Consider the following 17,911-nt stretch of genomic DNA (forward strand, 5'->3'; position numbering starts at 1 on the left):
AATAAGTAAATAAAATCTTAAAAAAAAAAAAAAAAGATTCTCTCTCCCTCTCCCACCTCTCTCTTTTAAAAAAAAAAGACAAACTATCATTAAATTAAATAAATTAAAAAAACAATAAATTAAAAAACCAAACTATCATACAATCCAGCAATTCCACTTCTAGGTATTTACCCAAAGAAAATGAAACCACTATATGCAGGAGCACCTGGGTGGCTCAGTTAAGCATCCAACTCTTGATTTTCCTCAGATCATGATCTCAGGGTCGTTAGATGGAGCCCTGAGTTGGCTCCGCACTGGGCGTGGAGCCTACTTAAGATTCTCTCTCTCTCTCTCCCCCCCACTGCCTCATCCCCAGCCCCCACCCGGCATATGCACAATTTCTCTCTTTCAAAAAAAAAAAAAAAAAGAAAGAGGTATGTGCATCCCCATGTTCACTGCAGCATTAGTTACAACAGCCAAGATATGAAAACAACCTAGGTGTCCGTTGATGGATAAACAGATAAAAAAGATATGTGATACATGAGCATATACATATATATACACATATATCATACATACATATATATATAATAGAATACTCTAGGGGTGTCTGTGTGGCTCAGGTCATGATCCCAGGGTCCTGGGATCGTGCTTTGAGTCAGGCTCCCTGCTCAGGGAGCCTGCTTCTCCTCTTCCTCTGCTGTGTCCCATGCTTATTCTCTCTCTCTGGCTCTCTCTCTCAAATAAATAAAATCTTAAAAAAAAAAAAAAGAATACTCTAAGGTCATAGAAAAGAATGAAATCTTGCCATTTGTACTAATACAGATAGACCCTGAAGGCATTATGCTAAGTGAAATAATTCAGAGAAAGGCAAATACCATATGATCTCACTTACATATGGAATCTTTAAAAAAAAACAACAGGAAGGCCTGGGTGGCTCCGTTGGTTAACTGTCTGTCTGCCTTCAGCTCAGGTCATGATCCCAGGGTCCTGGGATCAAGTCCCACATCGGGCTCCTTGCTCAGCAGGGAGCCTGCTTCTCCCTCTGTCTGCCGCTGCCCCTGCTTGTGCTCTCTCTCTCTCTCTCTCTGACAAATAAATAAAATCTTTAAAACAACAACAAAAAAACCCAAAAATCCCAAGCTCATACATACAGAGGACAGACTGCTGGTTGCCAGAGGCAGGGGAGGAAATGGGGGGAATGGGGAGAGTGGGGGTGGATGAAATAGGTGATGGAGGTCAAAAGTTATAAGCTTCCAATTATAAAATCAATATTAGGGATGAAATGTACAGCATGGTGACTATAATTAATAATTACTACATATTTGAAAGTTGTTAGGAGTAAATCTTTTTTTTTTTTTAAAGAAATTTTTTTTTTAAGATTTTATTTATTTATTTGACAGAGATAGAGACAGCCAGCGAGAGAGGGAACACAAGCAGGGGGAGTGGGAGAGGAAGAAGCAGACTCATAGTGGAAGAGCCTGATGTGGGGCTCGATCCCATAATGCCAGGATCACGCCCTGAGCCGAAGGCAGACGCTTAACCGCTGTGCCACCCAGGCGCCCCTGTTAGGAGTAAATCTTAAAGGTCTCACCACAAGAAAAAAACTGGAAACTACATACATTGACAGATGTTAACTAGACTTATATGGTGATCATTTCACAATATATACAAATATTCAATCATTATGTTGTCTATCTGAAAATAAAATGTTATATGTCAATTATACCTCAATAAAGAAAAGTCTATTAGGATGTTACAAGTACTTATACAAGGGGGAAGAAAAAGACCCCAGTAGTCTTTGTTAATTTCCTCTTACTTATATATAAAAAGGTGTTCCATGGGGTGCCTGGGTGGCTCAGTTGTTAAGCGTCTGCCTTTGGCTCAGGTCATGATCCCAGGGTCCCGGGATTGAGCCCCGCATCCAGCTCCCTGCTAAGCAGGAAGCCTGCTTTTCCCTCTCCCACTCCCCCCTGCTTGTGTTCTCTCCCTCACTATCTCTCCCTCTGTCAAATAAATAAATAAAATCTTTACAGATAAATAAATAAAAATAAAAAGGTGTTCCAGGCTCATCTTATTCATATCTGCTTCAGTCCTAGAAACAGCTACTTCTCTTTTTATACGGTTATCTATTTAACATTCCTTTGCTCTTTTTCCCCTTAAAAGGACTGTAAATTTAAGAACTGCACTATACCTAAAGTGTTTCAGCACATATCCCAGAATTAGAGAGAAAACTGGTATCCAATAAGTATTTATGGAATTGAACTAAAAGATTATCATCTGTCTCACTATTCTACAATTGTCTATTTAGTCAAAAAAAAGGCACCAGTGGAAACATTAAGCACTTACTTATCTTCTCCCCAAATGATCCAAGGGCATGGCTCTATCTCACCTTGCTAATTATTCTTTCATGTTACGGCAGGATGTACATCAGCTGGTGAGCGCTCCTTGTAACACGATTCTAAAAAAAAAAAAAAAAAAAATTCTAGAAAAGAACGAATGAGTGTTCACTATGTGCATTTTTTTCATTATAGGGTAAAGCATATAATGGTCAGTATCTGATTAATTTAACAAGATTACAAATTCACGTACAGATGTTTGGTTATCTAGAAGAAACTGCTGTAATTCCTTAGTTGTAGTCCCCCATGTCTTATGTCAATTTACACAAATCTTTCAGTTTTACACTACACCACTATAGCTTAGGTCTTCTTCATTGGCTTTTACTTACTGTAAGATTTCTTCATGTATTAAAGGATGGAATCTATGGGACTTCGTTCTTCAAATTCATTATGCTTAAGTGCTTCCAGGAACTTGAGGGCAGACCAGACATTCCTTTATTGATCTTCACCTACTTCATGAAATAAACACTTCATAGATAGGGTTTTTTTAAAACATTTATTTATTTATCTGGGGTTGGGGGAGAGAGAGAGAGCGCTCACGCAAACGGCAGAGGGAGGAGCAAAGGGAGAGGGACAAGCAGACTCGGCGCTAAGTGCGGAGCCCAACATGGTGCTCGATCTCACAACCCTGATATCATGACCTGAGCCAAAATCAAGAGTCAGACGCTTAACCCCAACTGAGGCACCGAGATGTCCTGCTTCACAGATAGTCTAACCCAGAGATTATTTGTAATTATTTTTAGGCACATTGGGTTGTTTTTTTTTTTTTAATAAAATCTTATATGGAACTCATGGATCAGAGACAGGAAAAACACATAACTATTAAGATACCTAGGAAAAAGTCATTCATTATACTAATATAGTGTATATAAATAACTAATTTTTTTTAAGTCTGGCAAGGATTTATTAGGAAGTTTATTAGTTAGGGTAAATAAAAAACCATGAACACAGAACTGATCTGAATTCTAGTATTGCACTTACACAGAACAGATCTGAATTCTAGTATTGCACTTACAACGCCAGTTAGAAGCTAATAAACATGAAGGATATCCCAAGGGGAATCTTACCTAAGTCCTAACCTTACCTGACCAGGATACCCACAAACACAGAAATGATGCCTATGCTCTCCCCAAACTGCTTACCTAGACGGTTGCAAAAAACAACTTCTCCTTAAGCTAATAAACATCATCAGGAGATTCCTGCTTTTCTATCTATAACCATGGGACCCTAGTACATAATAGACACTTCAAGCTGGGCAAACTGACAAGAATGTTGAATGCTAACAGGGGGAAGAAACAAACAGGGACAAGTATATCTAGTTGGAGACCCTTGTAATAGCTAATAGAAACACAATGCTGAGGCTTCCAGAAGTTTACTGCAGCCCAGGAATAGTTTCCAGCTTAAAAAAACGAATCACATAAAGAACCTGCCACAAAGCAACAAGACATTTGTAAATCTCATGGCCACAGTAAAGTAAAGGCAGGCATTATCCAATGACTATCCAATGCCTCAGATGCTGACCAGCCCAAGGCCCAATTTCTAGGCTTAAACCACAATTGTTCCTTGGCACCCACACAACCCTCCCCACATAAATACCCAGTCTTTTAAACTCCAGCTGTGAAAAGTTCAAACTTCTAACAATTATTAACACGCCAGCCATTGAAACAGGGTAAAGATCCCACAGACCATTTTACCTGCTCCCTTGTTCCACCAGGGAAAAAAAAAAATCCCTAGCAATTGTAATTTGGATCTGCTCTACCTTTAGGCTCTCGACTTCAATTTTCTGCTAGAAGTAGTGTAAGAGGTCAACAGATGGGTACCGAAAACAGTGGAAGAGGACAGAACAAATTAGGAGAAACTAAAAAGAGAACTAGCATTCACTATTGACATGGGTGCTGTAAATGGTACCAGGCACTTTACACAAGTTATTTAATCAGACAATAGTCCCACAAAATAGGCAGTATCCCCATTTTATTGATAAAAACACAAATTCTGCAAGATTTAAGTGACGTGCCCAACATAAGGAGCAATGTCAGGGTTCAACCCTAAGGCTGCCTAGCTCCAGAGATCCTTCCTCTAACCACCCCACTGACTTCCCAAAGAGTCAAAGGTACAGCCCTTAGGAAATCTTTCCACAACCATTCCTCCCCTGCTTTCTTCACCCTGGCTACTCTTAAAACTGGCCTGCACATTAGCAACCAATAATTTCATTCTGTACCTAATGGCACTGTTCTCAAGTTGCTACTAGAATTTTCAACATCATCAAAACAATCCTCCTTCCCTCCCCCACCTCCACCCATTAACTAGGAATGTTATCTATACCCCAATATTTAACTTTATTAATCTAACATTAGACCTGGAGAAGTTCTGAGGTCAAGTACAAATCCTTCATTTTTCAGAAAAGGACAACCTGTGCCAAGAGAGGTTATATATTCTACCCGCATCCTATGTCATTGTGAAAAAATCTGTATCACTATTATGTCACAGGAGGTTCTTCCTGGACACTGATGGTCATGGTTGCATTTATAAAGCCTCCTCCTCGCTGAAGGAAACAGCATCTCTGTTCTATTCCTTTCAAATCTCTTCTGCTGGAAATCAATGCCAGGATTTGCCTCTAAGACATTGGTTTTCAATTCTAAATGCAGAGATGGTGAATTTACAGCAACTAGGCAAGTAAGCTTTGGGAGCTACATTTAAACTATCTCAGATCAGAATATTCTAAGAAACAAGTTACATATCTCAGTAATTATCAAGACTGAACGATTCAAAGGCTGACAAACAGCAATTCTGAGATCACCATCTTACTTTAGTTTGAATCACATATAAAAGCAAACCTGTGAGGTGGTCTAGAAAGCCTATAAAGCCATGAAACATGGACCTGAAGCAACGCTATAAACATAAAAATGAAGAGAGGTAGATCAAGTGAAGAAAGTAGAAATGGGGCAAGGGAAAGGAAGTAGGGAAAAGCTTGGGACATGATACACACCCAGTCAGTAAGTTTATGATTATTTACTTTAAGAAGGTCCACTGCTTAGTACAGTGAATGGCACACAGAAGTACAGTAAATACTATGTAATGAATGAACATATGCCATGAATTACAAAATGGTACCTAAAGAAGAGATTCCACCCTGGGAATCATTTGCTGGGGGAGAGACTTACCCTGTAGGAAATGTGTCCTCACCCTATGGCAACAGAGGAAATGGGACTGCTGCATGATAAAATGCACTGGACATTGAACATGGAGTCTGGAAGCCATAAACGAGCTGTGTGACTCTGAGAAAGTCCCTTTCACCTTTCTTTGCCTCAGTTTCCCTATCTATGAAATGGGGATAATACCCCCCTCTCGAAGGTGTGGGCAAAGTTGAGATAACATGCAAAAAGGACTCAAAGCCCACAAATACAACTTCTGACATCACCACTAGCATGTCTCAAACTTAGTAGGCCCAAGAGGAAATTTTCAGTCATCCCTCAAAACCTGCTCCTCATTTTCCCCATCTCAGTAAATGTAACCATTTCCATATTCTGGGAACATCCTTGTTTTCTCCACCTCCAATCCATCATTCAGTCCTAACCATTCTAACCCCCTGCATATCAATAGCTTCCAGCTGCACTATCATCACTCTAGTCTAAGCTACAATTATCTCTCACGTGAATGACTGCAGCAGCCAAAGTGATCTCTAAGCTTCTACTTTTGCTCTCTCCAATCCAAACAGAACCATGTCCTTAAAAATGTAAGTACGTCTTCATGTCATTTCCCTCCCTCTATAAACCCTTTAAGCCATCCATCGTTCTTAAAAGAGGCCAAACTCCTAAACCTGGCTTTCATAGCCCTAAATGATATGTCCTCTGCCTCCTCCTCAAGCTACTTTACCCATTCCTGAAGCTGTTCCAGCATACTGGCTTTTTAAGCACACATTTTCCCCCCCAATGTGTTATGCTCTCTTCTGACAAACCCCTACTCATTCTTTGGGTCTCATTCCAAAATCAGGCCCTCCTTTACTACACTCACAGCATTCCAGGGTACCCTACATACTTAGGCGATTATTTTATTATACAAAAGTATACAATCACAAATGGTTATAAACCCAACGAAAACTGAAAGCTCCGCTAAGGTAAGCACGGTTACATCCAGTTCACCTCAGCATCCTCAGGAAAACCGAATCTAGCACAGTTTGGGCCCAAATATTTGAACAAATCCAACTGAGGTGAAGAGAGGCATAGTCAACTAAAAATTCTAACTCAAAAAGATAAAAGTTTAAAACGTTAAAAGTTCTAACTTCTATAGCTGCCCATTTTGCTTCCACACTCTCCCCACCTCCACTCTCAAAAGCTCAAACGAAATCATTCGTGGGCTCAGATACCCGAAGGTTTCCAACGTCCCGCAGTCCCTGCTCTCCCCTCCCGTCCCCACAAAGTTCCAGGTCCAAAATGAACCCACGTGAGCACTGAGGCGAGACGTAACGCGCCTCTTTTGCCCTTGCATGTGGCGGGGTCCCGGAACACCGGGGAAAATTTTCCTAATCCAGACACCCGGGCTGGGAGCTTGAACACTAGTCCGCGCAACAGTGACGCACGTCGGCCGGAGCACTTTGTCAGCTATGAAGCCACGAAGCTTGAGGCGTTTCTTTGAGACTCCTCAGGTGCAATTCAATTCGTGTGTCCCGGCCCGATTGTCTAGCCGCTCGTCCTAGATTTTCAGACGCCCATTCCATTCACCGAAGAGGGGCGGAAAAGACTACGACCACCTCTCCTCGCCCTTTAAAAAACACCCCCTATCGGCGGCTGGCGGGTTGCTGAATAAATTCTCGCGAGAGCCACCGGCTTCCGCCCGCTTCCTCCACTCGGCTATCCGGACCGGAAAGAAGGCGGTACTTCCCCGCCCCTGGTCCTACCTCACAAGGCAGCGCGGCCCCAGCTGCGACCAATCAACGAGCTCATTGTAGGCCGCGGCGCGGACAGCCAATGGCAAGTCGCGGCGCGCGCAGAGCTTCCTCTCTTCCGCACCGGCCCCCTCCCTTCCGCCCGCCGACTTCCACTCAGCCTCTGGCGGAGGAAGTGATGTCACAGGCCCCATGTGAGCGGATTGCAACACATGCAGCTGCCTGGAGAGAGGGAGCCGGTGTCCTACGTCAGAGCCGCCGCCGCGGAGCCGCCGCCGGGGAGGAGCAGCCGCTGCGCCCAGGACTGGGCCCTTAGGTAAGCGGAGGAAGGGAAAGGCCAGCGACAGCCGCGGCGGGCCGCGCGGGGCGGGAAGAAGAGGGCCTCTTGGGGGTGGCAAGGAAGGGGGCCGCTCTGCCCCAGCGGCGGCGCTAACTCTGTGGTCTTGGTGTCTCCGGGCCCCGCCGGGCCGCTCTAGGGAGGAGGAGGCGAGAAGATGGCGGACGACCCCAGTGCTGCCGACAGGAACGTGGAGATCTGGAAGATCAAGAAGCTCATCAAGAGCTTGGAGGCGGCCCGCGGGTGAGCGCCGCGTCCGGCCCCCCCGTGCCCTCTTGGTTCCCGGACCCCTCAGGATGGCCGCCCCCGCGCCGCATGGCCGGATGAGGAGAACCAGACACTAGTCAACTCCCGCCTTCTGGATCTCTGGGTAGTAGCCCCCGACCCAGGGGCGAGGGTCTGCGCGGTTGGCCGGAGAAGGGGTCCTTCCCCTGCTTCGGGGCAAGGGGCCCCTCTCCCGGGGCTCGGACCACTTGACTCTCTCGTGGAAGGCCATTGCTACTTTTGAATCTCTCCTAGGCCCTTGAATCCAGCACCTCCCTCTTCGAGCTCCAGGTGCTGCCACCCTGTTCGGGTGCTGTTGGGGAAAAGGGCTTGGCCTTCCTTTCCGAACGCCCTTCCCTGGTTTCCTCTCTTCCTTCATGTTTCTCAGCCAGGTCTCATTAAAATGGCCTCCCCCTCTTCGGTCTTCTGAGACCCGGGTCGGTGAAGTTTGGATGGGACAGGAAGGAGAGGTGGTCAGGGACAACCTCTTTCTGACTTTGTCCTGGTATCTCTGGGTCTTCCACTTTTCCCGAGATGACTTCTCCAAGTCCTCTAATTAAGCTCCTCCACCCGGAGCTTCCTGGTGTTAGCTGTTGAAGTACCCACCTATGAAATGAAAATGCCAACGTGTGCGGAGTGGGGTAGAGAGGAGACTTTGGTTGGCGAATCCGCATCTGTATATCCAGGAAAAACTGGGTTATGGGGCCGTTGATGTGAACTGTTAACTACGGGGTCCTTTTAGGTCTCTCTCTCTGGAACTTCAGGGATAGAGGTGACTGATGTACTAATAGTAGCTTGTTGAAATTTAGAACTGAATTAGGTGGGCTTTGGGTCTCCTTTTGTAAATTTTGTGGGTGTGCACTATGGGAAGGTTAGATTGAAACTGGCTGTATATGCTTTTTTTTTTTTTTTTTTTTAAGTTAAAAAATATTCGTTTGGAGAAGGGTGTCAGGGGCATTCCCATTTTATTTATTTTGTTCCTTTCCCAGTTATAGGAACTTTTTGCTTACAGGAAGTGCCCCCCCCCAAAAAAGGGCGTTTGGAACATTACATATTTGTATGTCTGAGCATTCTTAGAATAGCAGAGTTCCTTGCTCCAGGCCATGTGGAAAGTTTGTTTTCAACACAGGGGACAATCTGGTTTCCAGCCCAGGTTTGTCCTTGATTGGTTGATTTGCATTGCAGTGATAGAATTAATCAAGCTTTTAATTGTTGTGAAATAAGGTGTGCTTAGTTATGTCAAAGGCCCAGAGTTAGTAGATTGGTTTTGCCATTGTGTTTTGTTCTTACTAAATTAGTGACAGTTCTGCTTGAAATGAAGCTTCTGAAAGTATGGCTCTCAGTTCAGTGACTTGGGCTTTTGCTGACTCTTTCCCTTGTACAAATTGAAGGTGGCAGCTTATTTTTTATTTGTTTCTTTTAATTTAATAAAATATTCAGACGTATTTAACAGTCTTACAGGAACTTGAACACAGATGGTTTTTTGCCACATGGTAGACTGAATAATTATTCTCCCAAGTGTGAGCATGTTATACAGGAGGGGTAGTACAGGTCATGACCCGTTATGTATGATGCGCTACCAGGAATTAGATTCGCTTCATTGGGATCTTCTGTTGTGTTACTTTCGATTGAGTATAGCTTTTATGGATTGTTGTTGCAGTGTTTAAAGTTGGATGTGACCTGTAGATTTGTTCTCTTGTCACTTTATTTTGGGGGCAGTTTCACACATTAAAATCTGGATACATTATATGCTCTGAAAGTCTAAAAATGGGAATTTATGACTATAATTTGCCTATTGTCTGTAGTAACGTTAAAAGTAACACTGTGTGTAGTAACAGCATTCCCTTCTGGTGTTTGATGAAGGAAGCTTATTCTCAGATTTGTTCCTAGCCATGTTACCTAGCTAGTTGAAACTTTTTAAGCTCCCCTTTAAACCTTTTAGAGGCTTTATCCCTTTGATTAGCAAAATTCAGTAAAGTTTAAAGCACGCTAAAAATGAGGTTCTTACGCACAACTTTTCTTGTAAGTGATGGGGTTAGTTTGGACATTTTAGACAGTGATTAAGCTGTCTAAAATAGCTGGGAGTAGTCTTCATTTAAACAAATAATATGGTTAATTATCATGTCCTACTTTGCTTTTATTCAGGATTTGGTTGCATCTTGATCCCATGAAAATTTTAGATCTCTGCCATCTCTGGGTATCAGTAAGGAGCCATAACTGTATTCAGTTTGGCTCAGAAGTTTCCCAGTACATACCAATTTCTTTTAGGAAATAGGGAGATTGTATGTGCATGGCTGAATTGTATTAAAGTCAGACTCAGATTATCATAGTGTATCATGAGAAATATTTTCTTTACCTAATGCTAAGATATTTTAAGGAGAAATGTAATGATCTTTAAAGACAAACTGGATGACAAAATAAATCTGTGTGCTGGTGTTTGGGGGTAGCCTTTGGGTTTAAGGAGAAAACTGATGTGTTCAAGCATAGTTATTATCACTAGACAGTGAAACTTAATGATAAATTAATAGAATTTTCAAATAAAGGGTTTTTTTGTTTGTTTGGGTGGTTTTGGTTTGTTTTGGTTTGTTTGGTTTTGGTTTTTGCCCTCCCAGCAGTGTAGAATTCTGGGCATGAAAATCAGATTGGTTTGTTTTTAACAGTAACTATAAGGTATGCTGGGATAAGAGTGATTTTGAAATTGAGAGTCAGTCAGTCATGATTATCTCTTAATAGTATCACCCAAATGTAGCTTTAAAAGGGAACCAGTGCAAAATGGACTCAGTAATTAAGTACATCTGAACAGAGTGAAGTTTCTAAGCACAGTAATTATTGGGTGCTTAGTATATTATAGACACTATGTTAAGCAATACACTCTTTGATTTAATCCTCACAAGAAGTATTGCCGCCTTTTGATAGCTAAGGCACCTGAGGTTGAGAGGTTAAATAACTTGGTATGTGAACTGTAGCAGAGCCCGGGGCTTAAACCAGTGTATTACACAGTGCAATGAATATATTTTATGTTTTCCAAAAATACAAGGCTGGAATGACTCAAATTGTAATCTAAGCAATAACAGACTATTTTATTTTAAAATTTTACTTACTTATATATAGAGAGAGAAGCAAACTCAGCTACTGACTGTGGAGCCTAACGTGGGGCTCAGCTAGGTCTCACAATCCTGAGATCATGACCTGAGCTGAAACCAAGAGTCAGATGCTCGACCAACTGAGCCAACCAGGGTGCCCCTATAACAGATTATCTTAATGTTGTCCTGTCTGTGGAAGAGAGCATTTAAAAGAGCCAGAATGGCTAAAATAGGGAACTTGGTGGAGTCTTTCTGTAGCCCACATCATAACTTAATTTTCTGAGTTGAAAGAAGTGTTACACTTGTGACTTAAATTTAAGTCTGTGGAACATACCTATTTCATATAAGTCTGGTTGAATATTAGTTTCTTTGTGTGTTAATAAAATAATCCTCCAATTCTTTTGGTATATATAAGTTGTACTTAAAGTTAGTGGAAGTTCTTCCTGGTTTATGATTGCTCCTGGTACATTCTCCACCATTGGCTTAATGAGGACAAATTGTACATAGGCCAGAATTGGAACTAGAGCTCTGTGAATGGAACTGTGGTTGTAGGTATTCTGGATAAGGAACTAAAGCAGGTGAATATATTTTACAAGAATGGTGAGTGGGAGATTTTGGTTGTTTTTTTCCTACTAATGTTTTCTGAACCAGCAAGAAGTAGCCCCAGATATAAGGCTGGAAGATTTATAGTTTTCAGGTAATAAAATCATTGCCAGAGCCTGTTCTAGCCAAGGACAGTGGTAAATGTGACAAACAGATAAGGTTAATTTGGGCTAAGTTGCATCTGTGGGTGATAGAATATTTTTTGACTTATACTTGACCAGGGAACCTCGTATATTTCAGAAATAATGAAGGCTTAGTCAGATAACCCATCTTTGAAGATCTGCACAGTTTGTAAACTTTATTTGGGTCTTCTTTATTTGGGCATTTTAAATCTTAACTGTTTAGTTAAAAAGAACATGTAGATATTTTGACTTTGAAGGAAATAATAACCTAGCTATACATGACTGCCTTTCAAACTCCCCTGAAATATATAGTTTTTCTGCTCTTCTCTAAGTAGTTCTGATACCAGATGGGAGGCGGGGGGGCTCACATCAAGCAGTTCTCTAGTTCTTAGCTGACAACAGCTGGGTGTCCTACAATTTAATCTAATTCTGTCAGTACATAAAGTTAGCATATGATCCTATAAAGTGTTCGGTCCCACCGGACTGCCTCCATTTGTGATAAGTCTGGGCCTCCCCTATTTCTGACCTACAGGCTTTAAATTGGGGATTTAATAATTTGCTAGAATGGCCCACAGAACTTAGGGAAACACTTTACTTACGCTGTCTTTTTTATAAAGGATCCAAATGAAGAGTAACATAGAGTGAGATCCAGAAGCATCTGAGAACAGGAGCTTCCGTTCCTGTGGAACTGGGGCATACTTCCTGGGTTTACCAACTCAGAAGTTCATTAAATCTTATTCAAAACTTTATAGAATTTAATTTGCAGACTCTCCCTCCTTCCACACCGCAAACCTTTCCCAGAGGTCTGTGGATGGAGCTGAAAGTTTGAGCCCTCGGTTATCTGGTCTTTCTGGTGACCCCAGTGGCCCCACCCTAAGTCAGTTTATTATCATAAATTCAGTTGAACTCCACAGAGATTCCTTCTGAATAACGAAACCCATCACCCAGAAAATTCTAAGGGCTTCAGAAGCTTTGTCAAAAGCCACGGACAAAGACCAAATACATTTCTTATACCACATAACCATTTTTTTTTAATCTCCACAAAATTCCTCACATTATGTTGGATTAAAAGTAATTTTTTGGGGGGGGGCGCCTGGGTGGCTCAGTTGGTTAAGTGTACAACTCTTGATCTCAGGGTCATGAGTTGAGGCCCCGTGTAGGGCTCTGTGCCCCAGTGGGGAGCCTACTTAAAAAAAAAAGAAAAAAGAATAATTTTGTGAGATTGTTGAATAGGTTCTTTTAACCTTATAGACAAATAATATGGATAGGCTATTAATATGATTTGAATCAATTAAAGTGTATTAAATGTGTCTGAATACCTTCCCCAAGTGAAAGCTGTTGGTTAATAGAACATTCACCTAAATGATACATGGAATGTTCTCAAAGCCATGAGTTTTAGGTACTTTAATTTTTACTTAGTTCTCTATATATTTAAGGGCTGCTTATAACTAAAGTGATACCAGAATATTCGGGCTTTTAAAGAGTGTTTTTTTCATTCTCTTATGCACAAAACCGCCCACCCCCAAGAAAAGTCAAGAATTAGAATATTTTTAATTTCTTGAGATGAATGTAGACCAGAGTACAACTACAGACAGAGGTTTTGGTGGCATCTCACTAAGAGGTCATGATACAGATGCCACCAATAGGTCTGAGCCATGAAGAGAGAAAGATAGGGGGAAGCAGGGGAGAAAATATATTTGATGGGGTGTGATGGTGTCCTTGAGGCAACTCCCAAGTGTCGTATGTTGCCTTCCTCAACCCAGAACTAGTTCTAACAGCCGCTGTATTCAGGAATAATGTTCTATGCACTGTGAACCTAATGAACAATTACTGTCTTTGAATTTCAACTCTTGACAGACTTCTCATTGTAATAGCAGATATACTTACCCTTCCAGGAAAGGAAGGCTTACTGTGGACACACTCCTAGGTAAGCACGAGTACCTAATTAGAATAACATTTAAGGCCAAATGCCGTGTGGGTTATATAGGTGTGTCCATCTTACCCCCCCCCCCCCCCACACACACACAGACCAGTTGGACCCTTTTAGCAGAGGGCCCTTTTTCTTAGAGCTTGGGGTTAAGGGTGTGCCTATTGTGGCCCCTTGTGCTGGAAGTTCTGTTGTAAGAAAACTTAAAATAAGCTTGGCAGCAAGGTTGAATGGTCTTAGATCCAATTTGAAGGTTCAGAAGGAAGAATTTGCATCTTTTCCCTAGACCAGTAGCTGGAACTGTCCAGCTGAGAACGTGTAGAGCAGAAATTTCTTCAGAGTCCAGTGAATTCTCTAGGGATCTCAGAATCTATAGAATCTTCTCATAGGGTACATTCTGTAGGTATCTTTTAATTCTTCAATAGCCCCTTATCTTAATGAGTGGGAGAAGGGATTAGAGGAGTTCAAGGTTCTTTTTTCCAACAAGTTGGAAAATTAGGTTTCTTGTGGGCACTTTCCTCAAAGAGCATGAAGGCTCCCTTTGGTAACAACTTTTTCTTAAACCACTGGGTGGACACACTTTAAACCCTTGCCTGCTGTCTGTTAAGATGGAAACTTCCCTTTTTTCTTATTTTTGTCACTCTGTGAACAGATACCTTTTCCTTCTTTGAATATAAATGAATGAAAATTAAGTAATTTTATTTTTTGCTTTTTTCTCACCTCCCCCTAAACATAATTGAGTTTAAGAGCCATAATTTTATTATCATTCTCATAGATACAAAGATGAAAACGTGTGATTCTTATACATTGTACACTGATCACATTTACTGTGCTTTAATCCAGCCCTTCTCTTTCATCTACTTAATTTATATGTAATGGGTGCCTTATAAGTATTCATGTGTTTGCTTTGTTCTTTTTTTTTTTTTCCACCTTCCAAGTTCTGTATCTTTAACAGCAATTTTCAGACACAAAGTTTTCATCCAGTGTGTGCTTTGCCTTTTGTCATCATTCTTCTATCCATTTCAGAGGACTTGACAGTTTCAGATGCCTGACAACTGCCTCTTGTGCAGATAACTCGGGGATATCGGGCCTGTGTTCTTCTGTTTTCACATTTTCATTTGATCCTCTGAGGTCTCCTTTAGAAGAATGATCCTAGTCAAAACAAAAGATTGTCTTTTCCCTACCGAATTTGGGCCCTTCAAATTAGATTTTCCCCCAAACTCACATCTAGATATATGAAAAATGAAGCCCACAAATGCGTTTTTACTACTGACCAATGAACTTACAAGCTCCATCAAACGTCTGCTGTAAGTTGGACACTGGACATTTGGAAGAAATGTGTAATACAATGACAGCATGATCTGACACATAACCATGGATTGATATGAACCATTTCCAGAACCATGTACGTAAGTACAGAATAACACATGTTGAAGCGGGACATGGTGTAAGCAGATAATTAGGGGCTTGAATGAGGTGTTGGACATTGTCAAAAACCAAAACAGAAATTGTGTATCTGCTTGGGCAGATTTCCTAGGGGAGGCAAGTATTGTAGAATGTTACCTAGGGCAATAGTAGTATTTGGCTGATACGGTATCTTTGATACAGTGGTGAAGTGAAGCTGTAACTGATCTACAGTTTTGAAATTGTAATTGAAATTCATTCTTGATTGAAAGCCAGTTAGCCTAAAATTAGATCCAAGAGCTTTGTGTTAGTTGATGGTTGGTGAGCTGTCAGGGTATTGAAATAGCGCAGAGCGTTTGTGCATGCGTGCCTTGTTCGTAAAGTTGGCGTGACAGAGCTGAAGACAGTCCCAAAAGTTTGCCTTTCAACCTAAATAAACTTTAGTTTGCAAGTAATGAAAATGTGCTGATCCCCAAACAGTAATTCCTTAATACCTCTGGATATTTTTAGCTTTTTACTAAAAAAGTTTTCTTCCTTTCGCGGCTACCCCCATTCTCTGGCATCTTCTGGCCTTGATGACTCCACTTAAGCAAGGAGGAGCCTCAGGAAAGGCAGGTTAGAGGTTCATGACTGAGGTGTGTTTTAATGAAGTAATAAAACTAGTTTTCTGAAGATTAGTTGAATAGCATACATTTTGACTCCTCACAACAGCTCTATGAGGAAACTACTGTGACCATTTCGTGGATGAAGAAATTGAAATACAGAAAGGTCAGCCGAGTAAGGGGCAGTGCTAGATTTTCTGTTCCCACTTCTCTGGTTTCAGAGCCTGTGATCCTGTTATACCACACTGCTTTGCTCTTTGATTAGTATTTCTTCTGCTAGGTAGAAACATCTCCCATTCCCTTATGAAAGGAGGACTCTTGTCCAGGGAAGTTTGCATTTTACTAGAGGGAGGTGTGCTAGACCCAGGAGCAAAGATAAAAGGAAAAGAGGCATGCTTTTTTGCAAATCTACCCAAGGAAGAACTTGGGTTCCAAACATATTTACTCTTAATGAGTATCACTGGTGAGGGAAATAATTTGCTTTTAAATCCTTCCCCAGAAGCACATTTTGTATATTAGAACAGTAACAGCAAAGCAGTGGCTTTTGTTTTATTTGAAAAAAGTACTTGGATTGTGGTAAAGAAACGTTAGGTGCACTGTCTCATTTATAGAATCCCATGTAGAACACTGGTCCCTAAAGCTGGTTGTGACTGATATCTCTAGGCTTTGCCTTGATGTAAGAATACTAGAGAAAGTTTCCAGCTTCTACTGCTCCCTGGTGTGACATTCCACTAGGTTAACTTTGTGAAGTTTTTATAATTTTTTAAATTTAAAAAAAATTTTTTTTTTTTTTTTAGAGCAGGGGGCAGAGGGAGAGAGAGAAAACCTTAGCAGGCTCCACACCACCCTGGAGCCCGAGATGGGGCTTGATCTCACAACCCTGAGATCATGATCTGAGCTGAAATCAAGAGGGGCACTTAACCAACTAAGCCACCCAGGTGCTCCTATAATTTTTCTTTTTAAAACAAAATAAATGCCTGTAATTGTAGAAAAAGTAATACACCAGGTATATACATTTTTGCTGTGAATTACTAGTCGTAGTGCTGTTGAGGATAAAATACTAAAATGAACCTTTGTAAACTTTCTGCTGGAAATTTTTTCTGGGACATGTGAGTTATTCTGTTCTCTGTGATAGAGGCTGCTTTAATGTCTCAGTATGTTCAGATCTTGGACTTTGTCCCATCTGGTAATGGCATCTGACCCTAAGGTCAATTGCATAAACCTAATTTCAGGTAACTCTGTCTAGCCTTTTGAACAGTAACAGAATCCTCCCTCCTAGTTTGGTATTCTGCAAGCTCTTTATGAAAGGCTGCCCCATCCACCTCCAACCTGCATCAGAGATGATGGGGGGCAGGGCATCAAGTTGAGGATGAACAAAATTAAGGGTAGTAAAAGAAGATACTTTGGAAGTACTGACTTTGTTATATTAAAGACTATGGTTTGGGGGTTTTGGCAAAGGTAAAGCTGGGTCAGTCAAGTCATTTCTAGGCAACTGTTCCTGTCCAAAACTAGCAAGTTTATAACTGGTATTTTATATGGTAGTTTAGAATAAATCTCTGGTGTTGGCATAGAAGAAAGTATATAGAGAAGATCTTATTTCTGATGTTAGGAATTAACCATTTGTTTATTCATCAAATTCATGTGCTAAAATGATTTGTGCCCTTGAGAAGCTTTTATGTAGACCTAGTGTTAGCAGTGTGTTATTTCAGTTTTCAGTACTTGGTGGAAGAAAAAAGGGGGTCAGATCTTTGAAGTGATTGATAACTAGACAGAAGTAGTGACTGACTCCCATGCCACAGCTGTAAGATGAAGCTACTTAAGCTTTTATGTAATAAAAGTTTTTAAAGTTTCAGAGGGGAATGGATTTCTGTATTTCTCCCTTATGATAAATAACAAAACCATTTCTAGTGTTCTGGCCATACTATTTTGAACTGCATTTTTTGGTTTGGTTCATTTGTTCTCTATTGGAAGATTTTGTAAGATTTGTAATCCAAGAAAGGTAATTATTACCATCTACCAGAAAGTCACCTTTTATCTCTGGACTTAGATTCTAATAAGACTTACCACCATCTAAAGTGCTTCTCCCCTCCTTCTAGCTGTGCTGTGATGTTAATTCTCTCTGACTATGCTATTAAAGAGCAGAGGGGTAAGGTACAAGGAGCTAGAGTTCCATCTTGTTACCTTTTAGTGAGCCCTTAATATTTGCTATCTATGCTAGGCATTTGACATATATTACAGAATCCTCATGACCTTGTGAAGTAAATAGAAACTGAAGCCCAAAGAGATTTATTTATGTAAGTTGCTGTAGG

At 41.2% G+C, this 17,911-nt stretch overlaps 1 protein-coding gene and 2 long non-coding RNA genes across 3 annotated transcripts in view; 1 reads left to right on the forward strand and 2 right to left on the reverse strand.

Moving 5' to 3' along the window:
* Nucleotides 1-1,323: 1,323 nt before the first annotated feature.
* On the reverse strand, nucleotides 1,324-7,260 carry LOC148110113 (uncharacterized). The gene is made up of 2 exons (XR_015724556.1): nucleotides 2,708-7,260; nucleotides 1,324-2,440 (listed from the first exon to the last, which is right to left on the reverse strand). It is a non-coding gene; the product is annotated as an uncharacterized LOC148110113 (long non-coding RNA).
* Nucleotides 7,261-7,421: 161 nt separating this feature from the next.
* ETF1 (eukaryotic translation termination factor 1) overlaps nucleotides 7,422-17,911 on the forward strand; it is a 29,244-nt gene continuing 18,754 nt past the window's right edge. The window contains exons 1-2 of the mRNA XM_045794585.2: nucleotides 7,422-7,576; nucleotides 7,737-7,840. Of these exons, the coding sequence (XP_045650541.1) occupies nucleotides 7,755-7,840 (86 nt within the window). The 5' untranslated portion in view covers nucleotides 7,422-7,576; nucleotides 7,737-7,754. The remainder of the gene's footprint in view (nucleotides 7,577-7,736; nucleotides 7,841-17,911) is intronic.
* LOC148110114 (uncharacterized) overlaps nucleotides 14,482-17,911 on the reverse strand; it is a 32,880-nt gene continuing 29,450 nt past the window's right edge. Inside the window, exon 3 of the long non-coding RNA XR_015724557.1 lies at nucleotides 14,482-14,748. This is a non-coding gene — a long non-coding RNA (uncharacterized LOC148110114). The remainder of the gene's footprint in view (nucleotides 14,749-17,911) is intronic.

The sequence above is a fragment of the Ursus americanus genome, chromosome 5, assembly GCF_024610735.1.
Source record: "Ursus americanus isolate L20-20 chromosome 5, mUrsAme1.1.p, whole genome shotgun sequence".
NCBI lineage: Eukaryota > Metazoa > Chordata > Mammalia > Carnivora > Ursidae > Ursus > Ursus americanus.